Raw genomic sequence first — 23,938 nt, 5'->3', positions numbered from 1 at the left:
ACAGCTGAAGTGACACATAGAAGCTTTCTTGAAGACACGTTTGAAGAGAAAAAGTAAAAAGATCTAATGATGATTAGAAAGGAAACAAAACAAGACATAGGATGGAAAAGCAAGATGACAACTGAATTCTAACTGACAAGTGACAAAAAGGCCCCAAATGGAACTTTGTCAATGGGTATGGCACCATAAGTAAAGGGGTCGTCAGGGCAGACATTCTGGATTTAGTGACATCAGAAATATTTACCTTACAGCCACTTCCAGCTTGACACAACACAGTATGCAGAAGCTTGAGGTGCACAGGTCTGCACAGGAGAACCACTAAAGGGCCTGTCATGTTCATCAGCACTTGCCCAAACACACAAACGGGAATGGACACAACGTAACTTGCGCCAATTCCCGAACAGATAAATCTACGGGTAGATAGCACACACACCTCAGCCTCAAAAAAGCATCCTTACCGCTTCCAGCTCCTTTTGGGTTTCATCCTCCATCCTCCTAATGTCTTCCATTGTCAGATCAATCCACTTGTCAATCCAACAGAACAGCTGGCGATGAAAGTTGGTAAATATCCTTTTTTCTTGCTTTAAGAAGATAAACAAGCATTAGATAATAGGCCTACATTTTGCCAAAGACTGGTGAAGTGACTGCAGCTGTTCAATTTGAGAAGTTATGATCTTTAGGTGCATGCTGTTTCACACTGCTACAGGTTCAGCCCCCTCATATTCCTGGATCCAATTTTAACTCATCTCATTTCTCACATGCTTTAACATGGAAATAAATTAACAAATTTCACTATAAAAAAATAAAGTTTTAAGAAAGTTCAGCAATTCATGTCACTTGAAAATGCTGAAGAATCCTTTCAAAATCTGTTCCAGCTCCAAGATAGCACTAAAGAAAATAAAAGCAGCATTGCAACAGCTAGAACATTTAGCATGAACTGTACAAAAAATCTACAACAGAACTGTTGCAGGTTCTGTGCTCACTGTTAAAAGAAACAAGAGCAGCCAATTCCTAAAGCCAGAATGAAGCAAAAAGGGAAGTAATTCTGACTCCAAAGATGGCATGCTTGTAATTTGTACCAAATCAGCATCCCAGTAATATCTGCCATGCAATTTCAGAGGTACAAAACCTTGACAGTATAAATATTCAAGCTAAGGCTTCCACAGCCTTTTCATTGAAGTACACCTCTCTGTGTTCTGAATCGATGACAGTAGGAATATTTTCACTGTACCTCTCCTACTTAAATTGGTAGGTTTCACATTTCAAAACACTCTCCATCTTCAAAACCACGCTGTGTTGTGCCAAAGAACTGCAACTTGCCAGCTCAGCCCATCTCTAGTGCCCTGAAATCTCAGCTTTTATAACAGCAACTTGGATGATGAAAGATGTATCATACAAATGATTTGATCTGCAAGATTTCCAGTACGGCTTCCGACTGCTCGGATAAAAGTAGTCACGTATATACAACACTGGCATCTATTTTAGTACTAAAACTCATGACTTCTGCATGCATTCAGCTACCCAGGCTGCCACCTGAAGTTCTCGTCTTGTTCATCTGCTCCCAGACGTTGCATCACTCAAGCTGCTGGCTGTCCTCAAAACCAATGCTGACCATATCTAGCATACCGTTCTTGACAACTAGCAGACAGAGATAACTTCCTCTAAACAGTAAGCTTCAAGTAAAGCAAGGAAAAAAAGAAGAAGTTGTATCTTCAAATACTCCTCATCAGACCACAGAATCGGTCTTGGCTCTTCCACTCAGCTTATTTCCTAACAGTGTTCAGTTTGAAATGCATGACAGGCAACTCCTTCCCAAACCCACCATGCTAAATGTGGTCTCCAATGTCTCTTTACCCTTACTTTATACTGTCGCCATCACAAACTTCCTTCTCCATCACATTTTTCAGTTACTATTGTTTGAAACTTTTTTCTTTTGCTATCACATTTATTGAAATCCATAAGAAGCACTTAATGCAGTTAGCTGTGTGGTCCACTGGGAGCTGAAAGCCCTGGTCACCACAAGGAAAAAGGTCTGGCGCTGGCTGTCCATGAGGAAACACGACGGCCAGCCGCTACTGGATGATCACATTCTGGTTAACCCACTGTTACAGCGTATTTACTCTGGACTGGAAAGAACTGGCATGATGGTCTAGATTAAACACTCTAGCTACACCTAAGTTCACATTCTAAATATTTCATTGTACTTTAGAAAATATTTTACTATTCATATGCTGGTGATACAGCAGTAACGAAATAAGACATAATCGTAAACTGACCAAACACCACGATCGCCAGCTACACCCTAGTGCACTGGATTCTACCGGTGTCATACCTGGTTTTGCAAGCACTCAATTCCAAAAAAAATCAAATAGTTTAGAATTAGCAGAAACACAAGAGTTTCATAAGAAAACTAGAACATAAAATACTAGAGAAACACCAGCACGTTTTATGCAACTTTCAACTTAGGAGAGAAAAAAAACCAAAAAGAACCACAGACCTCTCTCCCTGCCAAGTGTCGGTGCGTACCAAATCAAGTGCTAAACCTGCATGAGACAGGCTCTTTGCCTATACCTTCGCTTTTTTAACCTGGAAAGTTATTCTAGTGCCACCAATGAAACACCATCACTAGTAGATTAAGACACCAATGGTTGTACTTGCTGAAGAAATGAACAGAAAGTCAGCAACAGGAAATTTCATCACTCTTCCTCCTCAACCCCCCCCACCGCCACAGACCCACCTCCCCAGCCGCCTCCCAACAAGGCAGAGGCACTTACCTTTTGTATAAAGTTTTCAACTTTGTTCTGCAGTCCCCACCATTTAAATTTGATAGTCACCAACTTGTAAGCACACATTTTAGGACACTCTTCATCAGTTGCTAGCTCTTTCTGTTCATGGATAATGGGAAGGAATTTTTAATTTTATAAAACTTTACTTCAGTCAAATTCATTATTAGAAATTATAATTCCAAGTATTCTATTAGGATTACATTGTTAATTTATAGTAAATTAAATAATTGTTACAATTATAACTCTAAGTATTACTAGAATTATGATAGTACTTGGAATTCCAAGTATTAGTAAATACTTAGCACTGTACTCTGAACACAGGGCATTAACAATCTATCAGGTTAAATCTGTAAAACAATTCTATCCATGCTGCAGACATCTTAGTCTTGCCACGGATTTAATTTTCATGATTTCCACTGTAATATACTTTCTGACATTTTGAAATGACAATGAAGCTAGATTACAACAGCTAGCACCAAATTATTTTTACTTTTGGGTCTACTGTGCAAAGGCAATTATAATCAGAGTTGTACCAAGTTGCTCAGCAGTGGCAGAAACCCGCCCATCAGGTCTGCCTCTCGCAAAAGTACAAAACTTCATCTCCTTGCGGTTCTGCTCTGCCCACACAGACGCTGGCGTGCTCCCCCTTCTTCCTCCCTCCATCACATCCCTCTCCTGCAGACAGTGCCAGAAGGGTACGTCTGTACCCAGGGGCAGAGATAATTTCTAGTTTTAAGGTGTAATTTACATATTTATTTTTGCATACTGAATTGCAGACCTTCTGACTACTACCCTGAGAAAAACAGGGAGAGAATTTGTTTATCATCAATGTCAACAGGTGGTTGTAAAAGCAACTAAAGCTCCACTTAGAACTGCTTGGAAGCAGGTCCAGCTTAAGGACTTCGTGCAGAGGACAGATTCCCCAGAGGAATGAACGGAGGGAAATTCATGAGACGCCCACAACCATTTTGTCTAATTCCCAGGTTTCTTACAGTTCCTACATCCAAACAATTTTCAAGTACCTGTAACATCATACACAGTGATTTTCCTACAATTCGTGTGGTCCAATTTACATAATACAAGAGCCCATATCATGTTTTCAGTTCAACAAAGTGTGTTAGGTTATGCCAAGCCTTGTAAAAGAGGAAGGAAAAATAAGAAAGGAAACAAAAAAACCAAACCAAAAACGGAAGTTGACAGTAGCTTAAAAAAAACCTAAAAATCTGTGTGTGTGGCTTGAACAACAAACAATTACTAGAAGTCCACAGATTTTTATTCTTTGTATCTGCAACAAACTTCTAAGTAGGAATACTTTACATAACTTTAAAGCTAGATTTCTTTCAACCATGAAAAGGACAACTCCTGTTGGTCATGTACACAATAAAAAGATTACTGTGAGACATATCTAACGTATAAAAAAATTAGGTACGTAATAAATATTTAAGACAGATTTTTATTCACAAATACTCACCACCAGAGAGCACTTAAAGGAAAACCAGTTATAATCAGAAGACTGATGGTCTATTCACGAGCAAAAAACAAAGTGCAGCTGTTGTTTGGTGTTCCCAAACAGCACCAGCCTATGTCCAGGCGTCAGTAACAGGGCAGAACTAAATGGCACATGCAAATTCAGTGCCACCAGTTCCAGGCATTTAAAGTTCTCCTTATCATTCTACAGCTGTTTTTAAAAAACAAACCAGTAACTGCCTGCTTTCTTTAGGTCACGCAGGCTATTCCTGCATCAGCCTCCTCCTTCCTTCCTGAGCAGGAAGGAACAACGAGCTTCTAAGGCAGGATACACATTCTCAGCCCAGTTCACAAAAAAAACCCCTGTGACAATTTTACCCTGCTAGCAAGAGTACTTAGCCCAGGTAGAATGAGCTTACAATAATGGGAGTTCGAATACATGCCTCCCCTCGCCATCATTTTGGTACACGCAATACGCTTGTTTTATCATGAGATGCCAGCTAATGCTTGGGCCTAGGACAAACCCCACCGCTCAGACGCAAAGTCTACCTGGCTCAGTATTTCGACAGCAACTAATGGTAGAAACCTACGTAAAAAAGTAAAACGCAAAGAAGAAAATATTGATAATTCACTTAGAAACTCAATCAATCTCCAGCTACTCATAAGCTCAGAAACTTTCTGAAGCAGAGCTGTTTTCTGTCTTTGGACACACAAAGCGTGTAGGTATGTGTAGACTGCAAAATCATGGCATGGCTGAGTTGGAAAGGACTGTCCCTGCCCACCAGGTGCAGGAGCCTTGCTCAAGAAGGGTCATCAAGAGCAGGCTGCCAAGACTGTGTCCAGTCAGGTTTTGAGTATCTCCATGGATGGAGACTCCACAGCCTCCCTGGGGAACCTGGTCCAGTGTTTAATCGCCTTCATAGTAAAAAAGTGCTTTCTGGTGTTCAGATGGAATTTTACATTATTTTTGTGTCTGTACAGTCAGACTATCACAGGATCTTTCATCGTGTTGAAAAGACGACATTAGGAACAGCTATGGTGACAGCAAACAGGTCCATGGCATACACTGACTGCATCCCCAGCTCTCACCAAGACAAACTGAAGTACGTGGAGGACCCAGGAGGTACCTTTGCAAGCTTTTCTTCTGATAATACAGCATTAGTGGCAGCGACATGCCAGCTTTAGTTGCCCAAACCCTTTCTGATCTGTTGAAAATCTCAATGGTCCTGTTATGGCTCCCTGTGTTGCCACATAGCTTCCCATCCTCTCACAAAAACCTGGTTTGCTACTTTTCCCCCTAGGTTAATTACCACACAGCATTAAAATCACCGTAGCAGCAGGTACTAAAGTAGAGGAGTGACCAGTCAGCGCTGCACAGTGGTGCCCCTGAACCACAGCCTCACGCCACAGTGGGACAAGAGACACCTTACGTCCTTGAATTCAGACTGCGCCTATTAGTGATCTCAGGCCAGCTGGGAACGAGCGTGGTCCTGTGTGCTGGGACACGGGGCCTCCGCTCTGTCAGACACACCGGGCAGTTATCGGACATTTAAGACACAGGCCAAGCCTCGGACAGCAGAAGGGTGGTGTGCCTTCTGCCCACTTCAGCTCGCACAGCCACCTTGTAGCACTGGAAATCAGACGGACAGCTTGCTGGTCCAAATGCATCCCACTCTAATATCTGACGCTTATCTTGCTGCTTTGCAAAAGCCAGTGGTAAAATAACTAATGGTGACATCTAAAGTAATGAACTACAAGAAAATTCACACCTCTCGGAGAAAGTCCTCCACACTGTATTTTGACAGAAACATTCATGGTGCAGTCAGAACGTTTTTGGGTAATGAGAGACAATACTTTTACAAGAAAATTTCAGGAACTGGGGCACCTTTTGTAATATATTAAAAAACCCCTCAGCACAGACTTCAGCATAATTCATCACAATACACACTAAACATAAGAAGTAAAATTATGCTCTGTCGATGAAATATTTCATTTACAGTAACAACAAAAGTGAAAACCTATATCATAATTGGTAACTGAGGGCCTATTCCTGACAGACTGCCTGCATATTCCTTCCAGTATACACCAGTTAGCTTCTCAGTTTCTATGAGGATATGTGGTGTAGCAGACAGTGTATTTCTTTCTGGGATGGGCATATATACATGAATTTGGATGGCTGTCTGTGGAAGGGTGTGCTTTGTGACTGGGGCAGGGATGTGCTGGCAAGTTTTGCATTGCTGTTAGGTGTCGTTGGGTTCCATGTGGTATGTGCTGGTCCACAGGAAATGTGTTCCTGAGTTGAGTCAAGCAAGGTTCTGGAGGAAATGGAAGCGGACCCCAGGCAAGAGACTCTACAAAAAGTTATTTCAAGATAAGATCATATTTACGTATGCAGTAACTGTTTAGGCTAAATTGTTAAGAGAAGTACAGAGGCATTACAAAGGGTGGCACATACATATTCTGGCACTGCACCAGTACACACGCTACCTACGAAAGACTTTGTTCTCAAGCATGACTTTCCTGTAGTTGAATATATAAGCAGAACAAATTCACATTGGATGTGACTAAGTGCTAAGCTTTCACACTGCAGTCATACTGACAGCCACATAGGAACTGCTAAATGACCAAAGAATGTAGAAAACTGATTTCCCAAATCAACTCACATTACATATGCCAGACTGAAAATGTCAAGAACATGGTAGATGCATCTGTGCATGCATGTACACAAACATGCACAAATGCAAGCACGGTGCATTATCTCACTGAGGGAAAGTATGATGAATTACTGGAGGTTCATAGCATTTTGTACACACTCCATACAAATGAAAAATACCTAGATACTCAGTATGGTAAGGTGAAGACAGGGTTAGATTTAGTTGCCAGTCTTTTCTGCTAATTGTTTGGTAACTAAATAAAACATACACAGGTAGTAACTATTAGCCTGCTCTAATACACTGATATCCATTTAAACACAAGGAAATTTCCAACTAATTTTTTTTTCATTTTCAGTCACCTCCAGCGCACTGATGACTTCCATGGAATTCATCGCAGTGTATATTCACATATCAAACCTGAGTAAGCATAAAGTTCATCCAATTTAAATTTGCATAGCTTTGGTTATAGTAGTGATGTTAAACAAGTAGCAGACAGTACTTTTGCTTACTAACACATTTGGAATTTTAGCTGAATACAAAAAAGTATTCATTTCCTGCCCTTTGTTTTAAGACTAACAGTACTAGTGCTAGTCTCTAAGGAACCATGACTTTTTTTCTGCTGATAAAGACTTCACAAGGTTGTAACATCAGTTCTTAGTACCTTCCAATTTGGCCCCAAAGGTCCTCTCTTCGTCTTAACCGACTGGAATAATGCAGGGTCTTCATCAGCTTTGTAGTCCTATAACATAAAAAACCCGTGAGAGTCAGAAAACAAACCCAAACAGATTCAATACTCCACTATATTAAGCTTCTGTTGAGGACTACCAAACTGCTTCTCCTGAGTGATGTGCAGCAGAACAGGTGGAACACGTGTTAGGTTGATTTACATTTGTGTTGAATACTCCATCACACTCACCCATTCACTGTGTTATCACCAGTGGTGCTCATTACCAGTTCATACTACGACAGCACACCTGGGCTGCCTTCTAGCTCAGGATTTTTTTTGTGCTGCACACTGTGTGACATCAGCATTATCTATCAGTTTTGTGAACTTCTGAGGGGAAGAGATAGCAGTAATACAGAACCCAGTGATACAGAAATCAGTGCGCTAACATTTTTCCAAGCTGTAACATGTGTCCACTCCTGAGAACCCCAAAATGAAAGGGAAGAAGGCATAAGTGAGCTAACTTGCAAAATTAGAAACTGCATAATCTCAATCTGCGAGACATCAGCAGGCTAAGCACAGAGAGGGAAGGCAGCAGTCTGAGTGGCACTGCTTCACAACAGACATCCCTGCTTACCTAGTCATACACAATGGGACAAAACTATTACCCACAGAGTCAAAAGTGACAAATGCTTCCAACGTAGAGATTTACTTAAATTTTCCTAATGAGGGGCATGAAAATGATTACCTGATAAAGATGCTACCTTGGAAATTAGGAAAGGATTAAAAACTCTGACCTTAGTAATTGAAAACACCTAAGGTTTACACAATGCATGAAAAACATCAACCCTAAGAATAACACTACACCCACGCAACCGTGGAGAACCGTAAAAGTTTAAGTTGCTTTAAAGCAGAACAAATGCTTGATGGGTCCTACTGAAAAGCCCCAAGGAAGTTTAGCAGAGTTTAAGGTCTCATTTTGAAAAACAAGTTTCAATGAGGACAAAATTTGCAGAACATGGAGTGAAAGTAATACCACCAGAAAAGTAGCTACTGGCATCCCCCCACTCCTGCACCTGAGAGTTGTCAACAAGGAATCACGTTTGTAAACTGCTTCTAAGATTAATTAAAACTAGACCTTCACCCCTGTATTCAAAATTACATGCCATCAGCAGCAAGATAGATGTGAATTAAAAAAATGGCTCTCTGAATATTACCCACTGAAATCGTGATGTCTCTTCTGAAGCATACTGAAACCATCTAACTACAACCCTGCTGCAGAAGCAGTGTGTTTTGGAGAACTGGTTTCCCTAGATGACCAAGTTAATTCTTGTAGACAAAAGCATGAACATAAGCACACATGAAAAACCCGAACACCGTAACATGATCGAGCAGGAATTGTCAGACGGAGTTGTACAAGAGACCACTCTAATCTAATATTCTGTCTCAGTGGCCAGTAACAGATGCTTCATGGAAGGATGCAAACACCCAAGACAGAGCTGTCACTCCAAGCAATGAACAGTTTAGTCTTCCCTATTCTGTGTTGGGTTTGGGTTTTTTTTCCCAGAAAGGATATAAACTCCTCAGTTACAGACCATCATATAACTGGGTATTCCTCTCCACTTTTATTCTTGGCCTCAGTTCCCACCCTATGATAATTAGCACCTGATGAATTATCACCTGTGCAAAAGCATTTCCCTCTCATTGTTCTGAAGGGATTTCACATTTATTCACCAGGACAATCCCAAACGAACATGGGAAAACCAATCCACACAAAAGAATTCCCATCAACTTTCCTCAGCCCTCCCAAAACAGCTCCATTTCCCTACTTTTCACATTTAACTCATGTAACTTGAATTCAACAGATGGTGCTAGTGCATATACAATGGGGGAGCCATTACAGGAATTCATTGTTTCAGCCATCAGAAGTTTTTAAGATCCCGTGTAACACGCCAGTTTTCAAATCTACATTTTTCCATTAGCACAGAGGAATGAAGGCTACTTCTAGGCTGAAATTCCAGATCCACTGAGCAAGGCTACACAAATTAGCTATTAATGCTTTCATAACGATTTTGACATTTACAATGCACTTTTTGCAAGCTAGATGGAACTGGAATATCCAGGAGATCCTCTCAGAGGAATCTGATTTCACTTACAGAAAATCAGCTGTTATTCTCTGATACATTCTTCTCCCCAGTTTTTTCCTCATTGTTCCCAGTTCTTCTAATGTAGCTACCTACACTATGTATTAAAGTAGGCTGAAGAAACCTTTTAACAGATTTTTTCCAGCCTCTGTAATTAATATATCTAGAAAGCATTAATAGGTATTCAGATAAACTTCCACATTGAGTATTCAAACGTGCACTTTTAAGAATTGAGCAAGAATTTCCTAGAAACATCTGAGTCAAGACATTCAATCACATTGCTCACCAGTATTTTTTTATGAACTTCTACAAGTAGTATTTTCCTCTAAACTGAAACAGTATGTTTATTTAAAGAACGGATATCATGGCCAGACAACTTTAGCAGGGTGGTCCCACAGGTGCTAAGATAATACTTTGTCTACCTCAGGGACAATCAGAGGAATCAGCATAAGCACTGTATATAACATTTAAATTCAGCAACACTTAAATGTAATTTTTTTTATTACTCAGTATTATTATAATTGGAGAAAGACTAATAGCAGTATTTGTCACCTGAACTTTAGTAAAACCCTGCTTATTTATTATTTTACTGGACATGCCCTTTTTACAGACATCAAAAAGAGCAAGTAAGTGTGTGATGGCTTCAGCACCCAACACGCAGCCGTAGCTCCCAATTACTGCTGTACGGGAGCGCGCACCAAGCGAGCGTGCCTGCTGCCTTTGTGCGCAGCCTGTCTCCTCCAGGAAGCCAAGGAAGCCAAGGGGGAGGCGAGCTGAGGGCACACAATTTACAGTGCTCGCCACCAGCTGCAGACTTCTCATTCATTAGTTATTTCCAAATACTGTGGCTGAAGACAGCTGCAACCTACTCGAAACCCCAGGTCCTGCATATTCTGGAGGCTGAATGATGCGCACGACTTGTTTTTTTAACAATCCTTGGGTGGGGAAAAAAAAAAGAAGCATTTTCTTCACAAGTAAATCACGTTTTAAAAATATATGTAAATACTACGGCAGAATATTTTTACAGAAATATATTTAATGTTTTAAATTACTGATGATAACTGCGTTTAACAATTTCACTCAAACACTGGATGGAAGACACTAAGAAAAGGACCAAGCTATAGTAACGGATAAACAATTTTCCAATAAACATGTTGTTCTAGAGAACTAATTCCTGGCATAAATATTGCTGCTGTTCTGAGGTAGCGCTGTGCTAAACAGAACCACAGAATACAAAAGCTTCCATATTTTCATGCCAGTTTTGTAAATAAAGCCAGGTACTGGATCGAGACAACCCTGAATTTCTTAGTCTGATTGTCTGAATACTCTACCAAGGCAGAGCTCGCACCGCAGCGGTGCAGGGCACAGGGACATCCATACCATAAACTTCATTTGCACTAGTGATACCCGGAGGATGCTGCCTGGCCTGCTGTCCCAGCTGTAAGCAGTGTCTCACAGCACTGCGTGATGATACCATATTCAGGATGTTCTTAAGAGTATCTCCATGCTTTCTTTAAAGGAAAAAAGAAGAAACTGCAATAATTATAATGAGATTGCTGTTGTGCTTTCATGGATCGCTACGGAGCGCAACAGACCAAACCTAAAAGCAACAGAAAGGCAATATCAAAATGAGCCCAACATCTGAAATACATTGGGATATTAGGAAACCAGGCAAGAACATAACACAAAATACCTTATGAGACTACAATTCTGAGGTACATTTGTATTTTGAATATTACATTGATTTTTGGTATCCTTTTCTCTAAAAGAATACATTAGAAGTGGAAGAGATACAGAAGACAGCAAGAATGATTAATTATGGAACTAATTCCATTCAAATAACAAGGCAGACCATGAATCTTCAGCCTGGAAAAAACATGATTGAGAGGAATAAAAAATTGAAATCTGCAAAACCAGAAAGGGAATATATGTAGGTAGGGGCTGGAGCTAGTAGAAACTGAAAACCCCAACCAGGTAAAATTGCCAGCGATTTAAAACAAAAATTTTAAGTTACTTTCAACACAAATACAGGCAGAATACTGCTAACTCCATCAGAGGTCAATAATGATAAAGAAAGAAAGAAGGCACAGAAATCTTTTAGAGATTTTTGCTGAAAGAGAATTAATTGCCTTCTGATAGGCAGTGCTTGGCTGGGCCCAGGTGTCTGTGCTGCCACAGTGACACGTTTCTAGGCTGTAAAACATTTTTTCCAAACTGTTCACTAGAAGGACAGATAAGCTGCAGTTCCGACTCCTTACTAAAGCTACAGGAGTGCATTCTCATGAAGAACAGGATGTAATTTGGACTGTTCCTTTACAACGGCACACTCTGCAGAGATTTCTCTACATAACTGTCAAAGAGAAAGATTACATCAGACAACACAGCTCATCAGCACTGGATTTACCATGGAAAGCCCCAAGATAGAGAATGCAGCAAACCACTTCATTTTAACGACAAATATCTCAAATTAAGTGCAGCCCTTCTCATTAAACAGAAAAATAAAACACAATTTATTTGTCAACGTTATACTTGAGGAAAGGAAGTACAGGGAATTAGACTATTTTGAACAATTTTCTGACCCATGAAACAATTTAGGCTGCAATAACATGTGGAAGCCCCACGATGCAGAAAAAGATAGAAAACAGTACATCTCTTCCCCAATAATATCAATACAATATTGCAGAGATTATGTATTTGTAATATTGTTTATGTTTACACAATTTAAATTTAATTATACAGTTATTATTTTACATGATTACATATAAATAAAAACATGTATTTACATACCACAATTGTTACATTTATATTGTTTGTCTTGCTTTTGGTTCCAATTAGACAACGCTGAATATAATTTCTGCCTAACCAGCCCTTCCTACACCCATTCCACTTGGGAAGCAGGGGGAGTAAGCAGCACAGCGGAGGTTTCTACCTTCCTTAACATCCAGTGTTGATCACTACTGGAAAACGCACACTGTTGTGGTCCAATCTAAAAATGTCAATAGCAGTAAGAAAAATCCACAGGAGACTGCATGAATCACCCTGCATCAGATTATAAAGCACACATATTTTGACTAGGTGACATGACTTGTTACTAGACTGTACCTTTGTACTAGCTTGGAAGACCCAGGTCAAAATCATTTTCAAAGACAAAAACCCCTTCACTCAAATTGTCACCAAAGTAACCGCCATCACTCTTCACAGCCCTGTAGCATCCAGGAACCAGCACAGACGGGAAGAATCGATGTACTCCGAGAAGCTTACAAGGGACTAATACATGCCTCACAACACCAGCAAGATAGCCAGTGTTAAACACACACCAAAGATGAAATGCCTCAACTTGCTACAAGTTGCTGCAAAGCACTGTCAAAAACCTGCAAGCATGCTTATAGATACAGATATTTAACTGAGCTACTTTCCTTTGTAAGCACTACAATGTGAAATCTACATAAATATTAAAAACTTAAGAAGTCAGCATCCTTGCTTGAAGAAAGCTAAACGAACTTCAGAAAACAAGGCTTTTTCTCCACCAGAAAGACAGCTTCCACGTTCCATACAATGCAGAAATGTAAACGATCTTGACACGTGACTAAAGTGAAATATATTTGGCAACTTCTACATCTGCATTGCAAACCCCTTCCTGACAAAAAATAGTAAAAAGAAATAAAGCAAAAATACCAACAAACATCACTATTTCCAAGTAATAGACTGTTCATTCAAAATCCTCCAAAAATTTAATATTAAAAATTGCATTCGCTAACAAACCCTGTGGTATCTTGCATCATCAGTACTTCAGACCCGCACGTTATGGTATATACCACACAAGCTTATAGAAATGAACAGTAGGATGCAAATTTTCAAATATACAGTGATGAGAAAACTTGCTAAGGTAAGAACTTTGCTTACATATGCAATCTTTGTTTCGTCATTTAAACTAACCTATACATGCAACCTTGACCTGCCTCTTATATGTTGTGGAATTATTTGACTGGATACCAGAGGGACACCCAAGTCCACGTGACACCATGTAATTTGCCATCATACCTCTCCCTGCACAGGGACACTGGTAAAAAGCAACTGTGCTCTTGCATTTAGGACCCACATATAAACACAGTTGGAAACACTGGGAGGGGAAAAAAAAAATGTTACCTACAAGTAAAATACAGGAGTGAAAACAAAAATTTGAAGAAAAATAATCTAAGTCATGGTAAAGTTTTCTGTGCTAGAGACCACATACAGAGGCTTTGAACCAAGACCTTTCAGGACTCAGTTAACACAAATGCTGCTAAGGACAAAGAAAAAACTCTGTCTAACTTAAAGACGAGATGGACAAGAGAGCATTGTAGGAACTCTTCTCAATACACAAACCCTAACAGCATGGAAGGAAGAAGACTGGACTAGAGCCAAAGTACAAATAAACAACAGTTCTTTGCAGAGTTTAAGGAAAATATCTGTGCAGCAAGAGCTTAACTCCTGACAGCAACAAGTCCTTCTTAGGAAGAAAAACAGGCAGCTGTTGGAACAAATATTATGGTGAAAAAACCCTGAAGCCCTCTTGAAAGCTAGACAGGCAAAACATCATTACACAGCAGCATAACAATACAGAGGAGCCAAAAAACATTTCAAAGAAATATACAGATACCATTTCATAGGCAGTTTCTGCTCAAATCTCAATGTAATATGCATGAATGCAACAAACTGTTGTAAAGATTTGTTTAGAGAGACTGTGAGTCCTATACAATAAAGTAGTAATTGCAACAAACCTGGGATCTGGGTGCTTCTTTACAATTCTAATTTATAAGACCTGCTAGAAGTAGTAACAGTACTCCAGATAGCTCATAATTTACTCTATCAAGTAATATAAAACTTGAAAACATACATACAGGACAGAACGTATCATTTTTATGTTCAGTTCTAAAAGTTTTCAAGTCTGATGTCATGCCTGTAAATTCATGAAAAAAGCTTCCTGAACACAGAGTGCCGTAAGACCAACTAGGCAGGTGGACACAGTTTCTGGCTTTTCAACTCAATATGGCATTAGCTTTTTAAAAGGGAGAACATACATAATAGTGTTATTTTGCAGAAAACACAAAGTTGACTGGGGCAGGAAACGTATACTAGCACTTTTCCCCAAAATGATCCAGAGCTCTGTGAATACTTGTCCACAGCACAATAAAGATCAAGATCAGGTTAATCAAAGTATGTCATATTCCCAAGTCTCATAACTGAAAATCACTAGCACTACTGTCCACTTAACTGATATGCAAAAAAACATTCAAGTATTTTGGGTAGGTTTAGCTACATGGCTTTTAGTAACAGATACCTTACAGTCATCCCCATCTCCTGAAGAGTCCTGTATCTACAGGACAGCTATCAGGTGAACTACTCCCTGAAATTCCCTTTGAAAGAATGCCAAGGTTCAAATTTAAAATAAAGCCAGTCTTGTTCCATTAGCACAGATGTATGCTGCAGTGTTGTGCCGTGTCCTAGAAGTCAAAGGTCCCATGAAAGAGACTGAAGGACATGAAGATTTACAAGCACCCAGGACAGTATGAAAAAAGCCTTAGTTAGGGGATAGAAAACAGGGGAGGGAAAAAACCAGTTGACTAGAAATAAGCCCTATTTATACATACATAGGTTGTTCCATGGAATGCGCAGTTTTAGACGCATACTTGTAAAAGAAGCCAGAGGTACTAGTGAAGGGATTAAGCAAAATTCAAAGTGTGTACAGGTTATTCTACTTTCTATACCAGTAAATAACATCCCAATATGAAGAAAGGCTGATTCTGGAAGCAGGCTGAAGATTGGGAGAAAGTACCAGGGCCCTCTAAGAATCACATGAGCAAACAATCCTTTGCATTTTTATTCTAAAGTAGTACTGATGGAGGCTGAACAGTCATCTATTCAAACTCAGTAATTCAGACAAGCCTTTTTTGATAATACAAATGTCCAAGGCAAAGCAGAACACACACTTTGGGGCAAAAGTCAAGTCTGTAGCAGTCAGTATTTTCCATGCATTTCTGGATCTGACACTTCAAGGAGCCCTGGTGACCAGAGACACAGCCACAGGGTCACTTTCAGGCAGTACTCTGAGCACCAGACTGCCAATTTTGGCGCCTGAATCCTGACCACTAACGTATTTTTAAACAGGATCCACAATCCCCTGGATCTCTCAAGTCTCGTAAGTCACTGGGGCTCTCCTCAGCAGCAGGTCAATAAAAACTGACCACTCCAGACCTGTAGCCATTGTAGCATCCTTCTGCACATGGTGATTTTATAGACTAGACTGCAAACACCTACGGCAGCGTGACAGTGGAGCTTCACAAGGCTTGAGAAACAACTGCTGAATAAAGATAGGACTATGTGATCCAAAGTCAACTAGTTATCATCCACCTGCTGAGCACCAGTAGCGGTCCATACATCCACACACCTGCCTCACCTGGACACCAAAATGAAATAGCCCCGCTGAACTGAAGTCCAACAAAAAACAAGTTTAAAACAAGAGGGTTTTCTCATGCTTCTCCAAAAAGAAATGTTCTTGATTTTTTCAAAGAAACTAAGAGGTATATTTTGATCATTTTGCTAATACATAGTCAAGTCTATCACCCAGATAAGGTGTTCCAAGACTGTTACCAATAAAACGCATGATGATACTAAGCTTCTGGACTAGTAATATGGACTTTTTAGATGCCTATCACATGATAAGTTAGGTCCAAAATGGAAGAGATCCACCTATGAGAATAACAGCTCTGTCACTCAAGAATCTTTTAACACTCTTTACAGACTACAAACGAAGAGCATATCCTAGATGCCGTTATATTTCTTCAAATTGTAGGGCAAGGAATAATACTTACCGCACAGCACATAGACATCCTATCCCTTAAGGCACGCATTAAGTAATTTGACTGATTTGTATAAAACTGTATTTTTAGGTCTTTGTTTTAAGTAACATAACGAAGATCCACTACGACCTAGAACAAGATATTTAATTTCTTCATTTACAAAAATATCTACAAACCTGATTTCAATTTCTTTGTTTTCACTACACTCTACTTTCTTACAAATTGTTTCCAAAAGTGTAGTCTCTTCTGATGTTAATTGAGTGTTCTCTTCTGCTTACACTTTAGAAAGTCTTATTCTCCTGGGAAGTGATTTTTGTATACAAATCACATAAAGCTACATAGATTGTATGCTGGAGATGATTAAGAGAGGGCAGGGTTAAATTTATATCTAAAGAAAGCCACAGATGTCAGCCAAATTATTTCTATACATACTTAAATGAGCATGAATTAGCATATGCATGCCATTAGTATCTTAAAGAAATTTACTATTTTTATATTTATGCTGACTGTAGTTCTGGAACTAACATGATTGCTACACTATGATGGGTTGGACAAGGTTCAGTGACTGAATGAAATGATAAATCTTAAATATATGAAAACTTTTATCAAAATTGCTGGATTTGATAAATTAGATAGTTCCATTCTTTCAGTCATACTGTTACCCAAGATAGTACATTTGAGTTGCTTTTCCAGGCAAAACTGAGACCGAGAAAATAAATGTACAAATAAAACTTTCCTTTGGCCACACTGACTATCCCTCTTCCCTAACAAAAGGGGCACACCAAAAAACCCACCAGCCACTAAGAATGATAATTCCCAAACAACAAGCATCAAACCAAACCAAACGCCATACAACGCACATGATTTCAGAAACTACTCAGAGTAAACTAGCAACTGCTCTAATATTACTGAACAAAGATGAAGAAACTGTAGGAAAAGAACCTCTGGACTAACAGAATACACAGAAAACAGCTAATGCTTTCATAGGGGACATTTACTTTCCAAAACCAGCAGCCTTCTCTGAAGACATAAAGTAAGTAGATCAGGGCAATTTTGTTACTATGATGTAGCTGATCTTCCCCCAAAAAATTCCTCAAGTTCCATTACCTGAACTTCATAAAAGTATCTGCACGAATGAAAAGTCTCTCTCATGGAGTCATAAGCAGTAAAGACAGAGAAAACAAAGGCCAGAAACTGCAAATTTTCGTAACAAAAGAAACTACAAGAGTGGGTCCCAGAGAATTTCGGCTTAACTGTCTAGGAAAGGGTCCAACGAGTGGAGCGGGAAGGGCATCTGCCAATAGATAACTCAAGAGTTACTGAGGTCCGTGTAAGTGTTTGAATACACAGTCATCTGTTCAATGAAATCAGGACTTTGCAAAACAACTTCTGGGAGATGAAATGGAAATGAAAATCTGAATCACATGGTGAAAATTAGTCCCAAGTATTCCTACGCAATGAGGGGCTACACTGTGAGTTTAAATTTGAAGATATCTACTAAAAGCACAAATAGCGTTAAATGGTACTAAAAAAGAAAGAATGTAGAAACATCAGAAGAGATTTCAGACTCTGGATTAAACCACTCTGCATTTAGTTTTGATACTCTGTAGGTCAAATGTAAAAAAAGATAAAAAGAGGATAACGGACTGAAAATAGTTCCAAGGACTTCTACACATGAAATGGCTTCTACATGAAGATGGACTTAAAAGATAAGGACCCTCAGCTTGGAAAGGTATGCTAAAGAGAAGGTGGGGGAAGAAAAAGAAAATATGATCAAAATCTGTAAAATAAATTGTGCAGAAAATATAAACAAGTAACATTCCTCCACCCCCACCCCCCCCCAGTTAATTAATCAGGCAAAAAGGAAGTATTTTTCTCCTCCATAGCATCTAACACTCTACAGAATACATGATGCCATAAAGGTCAAAAGTATAAATGGGTTAAAAAAATGAATTAGATGTGCTCATGGGCATGTAAGTGGATAATGAATGCAATAGGACAGATAAAACCACTAGCTCTGAAGTCCTTTAAATACAGATTGATCTTTCAGAGATATGCACCTCCCAGCTTCCAGTATATACCTCCCAAGTTTCTTATCCTTCCACAAGTATCTGCTACTGGCCACTAACAGGATACTGGGTTAGATGGATCTTTGCCCTGAGCCAAAAATACAACTTCTTTTAGCACAGCACCATCTGTCAGTCTTCAGTACAAAGGAAACTGGCAATATCAAAGGCAGGCCATGTAATCTAATGGTGCAAGAGGGCATACAGCATGAGCAGTGCTGTTCACTGAAAGTACTTCAAACAGAATAAATACTGAAGTTCAACACACAGTAATAAGCACAACCCTTTGTTTACACATACTGTGATCAAGCAAGCACTCTGACAGATGACAGCATTGTAGTTGTCTGCCACAATTCCAGGCATGTAATAGGGAATGCACAACATACATTTACCTGCCAGTTCAGCTCTAAGGTCATATGGAATGTCTGAAAGAACAAGGGGCAGCAAAACGATTCCTCGCTGCATTAAAATAGGCAAGACACATTTAATTTGGTTTACAGGGAGGTTCTCCATACAATGTATTTTCACACATGTAAATCCACAGATCATCTGTTAACATCAATTAAGCAACAGTGCAATGTTGGTAATGCAAATGGAAATTTATGAAGCAGTAACCTTTCTCCTTCACACGACACAGCCTTTCCCCTTGTTCCCTGCAAAGGAGTCCTCTCCCACAATGCAGGATATCCAAGTATTTATTTTCATAAAATAACAATTAAATAGTATAAAGAATGTCTCCTTGCACAAAACTGAGAAAATCAAATTATTGTGTAAAAAAAATTGGTGTTGGTATTAGTGCATACCATTTTCCTACTATCCAAAAATTAATGATTACACACAGACCAGTCCAGCTGTTACAACTGAACAAACCAGACAACAATCCCAATAGATACAGAAGTGTAGAAAGCAACAGCAGTAAAAACAGGGAAGTAAGGCTGGCACATAAGTATGGTGAAGCTGCTCTCTAAAGCTGCAGAAACCAGCATCTACAATCAACATATCCTACCTTCTTACTCACATTAACCATATGCACTATGAAAAACCAGACATGAGCTGGCAACGTGTGCTCGCAGCCCAGAAAGCCAGCTGTGGGCTGCACCGAAATCAGCACGGCCAGCAGGTGGAGGGACGTGATTCCGCCTCTCCGCTCTGGTGAGACCCCCCCTCCAGAGCATCCAGCTCTGCGGTCCCCAGCAAGAGACAGACAGGGACCTGTTGGAGCGGGTCCAGAGAAGGGACACGGAGATGGTCAGGGGCTGGAGCCCCTCTGCTGTGTGGACAGGCTGAGAGAGGTGGGGTTGTCCAGCCTGGAGACGTGACAGTTCTGGGGAGACCTCACTGCAGCCTGTTAATATACAGGGGGCTTATAAGAAAGATGGAGAAACACTTTTTACCCAGGTCTGTAGTGACAGGACAAGAGGCAACAGTTCTGAATTGAGAACAGATTTAAGTTAGATATTAGGAAGAAATTCTTCCCTGTGAGGGTGGCGCGCTGGCCCAGGCTGCCCAGGGCAGCTGTGGGTGCCCCATCCCTGGCTGGGCTCAAGGCCAGGCTGGATGGGGCTGGGAGCAGCCTGGGCTGGGGGGGGGGTGTCCTTGCCCGTGGCAGTGGGCTGGAGCTAGGTGATATTTGAAAAACTCTTCCAACCCAAACATACGACTATGAGCTGGTTAACAAAATATTGGTAACAGAAGGGAAAAGAACAGAAACTGTTACAAATATTTAGTGTTAACCCTGTCAGCAAAATTTCAATATGGCAGATAAAGCTTAACTAGAAATCCCTTCATGTATTTACTTCAGTAGCATTTGATACAATCGCCATTCACAGTACCACTGTCTTCTCTGTGCAAAGGGCTATTGAAAAGGCAAGTTGAAGGTGCGCGTGCCCAGCACTAAACTTTGCCACACTCACTTCTTCATCTAGCTGCCTCCTTCCAGCACACATCTAGGCAAGCTAACACAGACTCCACACAACCTGGTATGGACACTCCTTCCAAATTTACACCTGTGCTCAACGTACAAATTCTCTGAGTAACCATGCACTCTTACTAATAAAATCTGTCCAAAATTTTTGCTTCTTCTATCATGATATTAAGCTTCAAGTTCTCAAGGAAAAGACCACAGGCTCCTATTGACAGACTTCTGAGTGTATCCAGGACACTTACGCTTGCCAAAGCAATCATTAAAGACAAAACTGAAGAAGTAATCCCACAGCTTTCAGAAGAGATGAGCAGTTCATGTCTTGAGAACTACCCTGATGAACAAAAGTTTAAAAAAACTAAACAACAAACAAGGTCTAGATTTCAATGGCAAAACCTGACTGATCCTCTTGAGATTGCCATAACCCCAGAATGCAGGATGTGTGGAGGAACAGAATGTAATTTAAAGAATTTGTAACCCAGAAGTAGCAGCAGAAGCATGGAAGTAGCTTGGCAGAGCCACTGTGCTCTGTCCCAGATGTCCTGCATGACCGATTCTGGTCTCACGCACTAAGACGCACACATAAATGCTTGCTTGACCAAATCAACTACTTTATCTACAGTTAAAAGTGAAAACTACACCTGTGCCACAAGTCTGTTGCCCTTCGTGTCCTGTGCAACCAGAAGTCAAATTGAGTAGACTGAAGTTGTAAATGCATTTACCAAGTGTGAAACTTTGGAAAGAACAATTCTATTCAAGACAATATTCATTTATCTGTTGGGTAAAACATGATCAACACCAAGCATCAATGTCATTAGCTGCATGCTACATGCCACATCCATACCCCAATAGCAGAGCATTTACTTACTCCTGGTTCTACTTGAGTTCTATCTGCAATGTCAATATGGACAATTTCAACACTCTTCCATGTGTTTGGATCTAAATTGTGCACCTGCAAGAAGAGAAAAAGGAATGATTTCCATGCTGCCACCTTACACAGTAGTGCATCTTACACAGTACATATATGCATGTCATGGATTTTTTTCTGGATTTATCAAGGCAGTGTTCTCAAAATCTGTGCTTTCGTCCTCTGCCTTTCAGTTACAGTTTAATTCACTCATTAACCAATTTTAAACCAGCACAAAGCCTTCACTTCTTGTGCATTCAGGAAACCTGGATTTAAGATTAAGCTGTATTCTTCTGTCACATTCATTAGTGCTAATGAAATCAAGCTCTAATTAGAAACATTACCTATTCAGTAATCTGCACGAGCTTTTTGATCTAGAAAGAAGCTGCACAAATTCCAAAGTGCAAATATGGCAGGTTTCAATAACCTGACTAATCTACAATAACCTGACTAATCTATAGGTACCCTAAATCATAGGGCTGCCTTTAATATGGACCAGATGAAGTGTGTGTGGTATGAAGATATATAAAGGTCTGAAGATGTAATCAGCTTCACACCTGCAGTCTGCTAGGCACACCTAAACTTATAATTATAGCAAGCAGAGCTGTCCAGGAAATACTCATCTTCTCTGTAGTACGTCTAGTGCTACAGTTCATCCAAGCACTGAAAACACTCTGACCATTATTCCTTTGTGGATGAGTTATAAATATGTTTGTCACTATAGATTAAAAAAATAAAAATCTCCTGAGACCTGTCAACCAAACCAACTGCCTAGGGAGGAAAGCAAGAGTATGGCCAGCCTGGGAAACTTACAGAAGCAGCTTCAATACATAACTCTACAGAAGCTGTACACAGATAAACTCCAACAGCCTCGGGAAACCTGTTTTCAGACAAACTTGTCAGCCCAAGTAGCACAGCATGCCTAAGGTGAGAGAACATGAAATTAAAAAGAACTTACTCAAAATCTATTTAAAGATTTGAGGGAGAATCAAGTATCTGCATTGACCTCAATATAGAAAATAAGTTTCTCTTGTTCTTACACCTTGTATAGGTAAGACAGCTTGACCACCTTAGAAAGATCTGAATAACGCTTTTCTTGTTTTACATTAAACACTGGTAGGGCTTTGCCTTTATCCAGTAATTATCCACCATTATCAGGTATAGAATGCTTTATCTGGATGACTATGTGGTGAAAGTAATACTAATGCCCGGTATACAAATCCCAACTCACGTTCTCCGATGTCCCCAAATCTGGTTTATGCCAGGTCTCAATTTTTATAAAGAAATCGTCTTTCATGTATTCATTCTGTAAGAATTAAAATCAAAAAGCATAGGGCTGATTACCTTCTCTGCTTAAAGTTTAGATAAATGGTATTCACATATTAGTCCCTACTAAGCCTTGACTAGCAACACATTTTATTTAAATTATACAAGAAATAGCCCCCTTACCCACATACAGAAATAGGTAAAACGAGATAACTAGTATCTAAATCTTAAGTATCAGCTGCAGCAGCAAGTACTAAATTAAAACCGGCCATGTTTGAGAAATCCAACTCTGACTCTGTGCATACAAATAGAAATAATACTGTCATTTACCATCCTTCTTCCTCAACCATGAAATTCTTTACCTCTATGTTCAAGTAATTTTCAAATTATTAATACTGCAGTTATGACAAAACAACTAAAATACATTTGCATGAAATTTTTAATAAATGATACTATTCTGAGAGGCAGGGTAATAGCTTATAAACATTAGATGCTACTGTATAGCACAACCTCAATCATAAAGGTCCAGCTACCTCTAAATTGCATCTCTGAAGACTAGCACAGAACATTTCTAATTTCAGAAGAAAGGTGTGCACACTGGTGTACGCTATCACAATGAGTCAAGTTAACAGTTCACAAACTCATTTGTTACTGCTTATGTTGCATCCACCTAGTGACAATCTAAATCGAGTTTCCAAGTGAGCAGATAAACCAATTTAACATTAAATTTATGAGCTTCCTAGGTCACCAAAATAAATACACAGGGAAACAGCCTTAATGATCTCTTTCCTATGCAACTTAAATAAAAAACAAAAAAACCCAACCCACCCAGCTATGATGGTCCATTTAGATTCTCAGTTAACCTGTTCTAACCTTACAGAAACAGGTTCTCAGACAGTCAGGGACTACTTGTATTTCATTGCTCTTCCTGCATTCAAGAGAATAGAAACCTCCAATTTGGCTTTTTTGTTTTTCTCTTTTTTAGCATTATATCTTACCAGGACAAACATTATGCAGCTGTAATGGTAAGTAAAGACATAAAAAGATGATGTAAAAAATGAAAGCATTTCTCTGACAAATTACAGTTCTTTCTAATTATAGCCATGTGTAGACAAATAAAGTAACAAGGAGGTCTATGCCAGGAACCCTGGCGAGGCACATATGCATATATAAAAGGTTGGAGCTAGCTTGCTAGAGTCAGAGTCAACTGCAGCAGTAATAAGA

At 39.7% G+C, this 23,938-nt stretch overlaps 1 protein-coding gene across 2 annotated transcripts in view; it reads right to left on the bottom strand.

Annotated features, from left to right (window-relative positions):
• Window positions 1-23,938, bottom strand: part of PITPNB (phosphatidylinositol transfer protein beta) — a 35,900-nt gene that overhangs the window by 5,605 nt on the left and 6,357 nt on the right. For both annotated transcript variants that reach the window (XM_055711426.1, XM_055711432.1), the window contains exons 6-10: window positions 22,680-22,754; window positions 21,410-21,493; window positions 7,569-7,646; window positions 2,775-2,885; window positions 459-581 (exon numbers count right to left, since the gene is read on the bottom strand). In XM_055711426.1, coding sequence (XP_055567401.1) covers window positions 459-581; window positions 2,775-2,885; window positions 7,569-7,646; window positions 21,410-21,493; window positions 22,680-22,754 — 471 coding nt within the window. The remainder of the gene's footprint in view (window positions 1-458; window positions 582-2,774; window positions 2,886-7,568; window positions 7,647-21,409; window positions 21,494-22,679; window positions 22,755-23,938) is intronic.

This window comes from Falco cherrug, chromosome 1 (genome assembly GCF_023634085.1).
Source record: "Falco cherrug isolate bFalChe1 chromosome 1, bFalChe1.pri, whole genome shotgun sequence".
Taxonomy (NCBI): domain Eukaryota; kingdom Metazoa; phylum Chordata; class Aves; order Falconiformes; family Falconidae; genus Falco; species Falco cherrug.
This window is presented reverse-complemented; position numbering and strand designations above follow the sequence as displayed.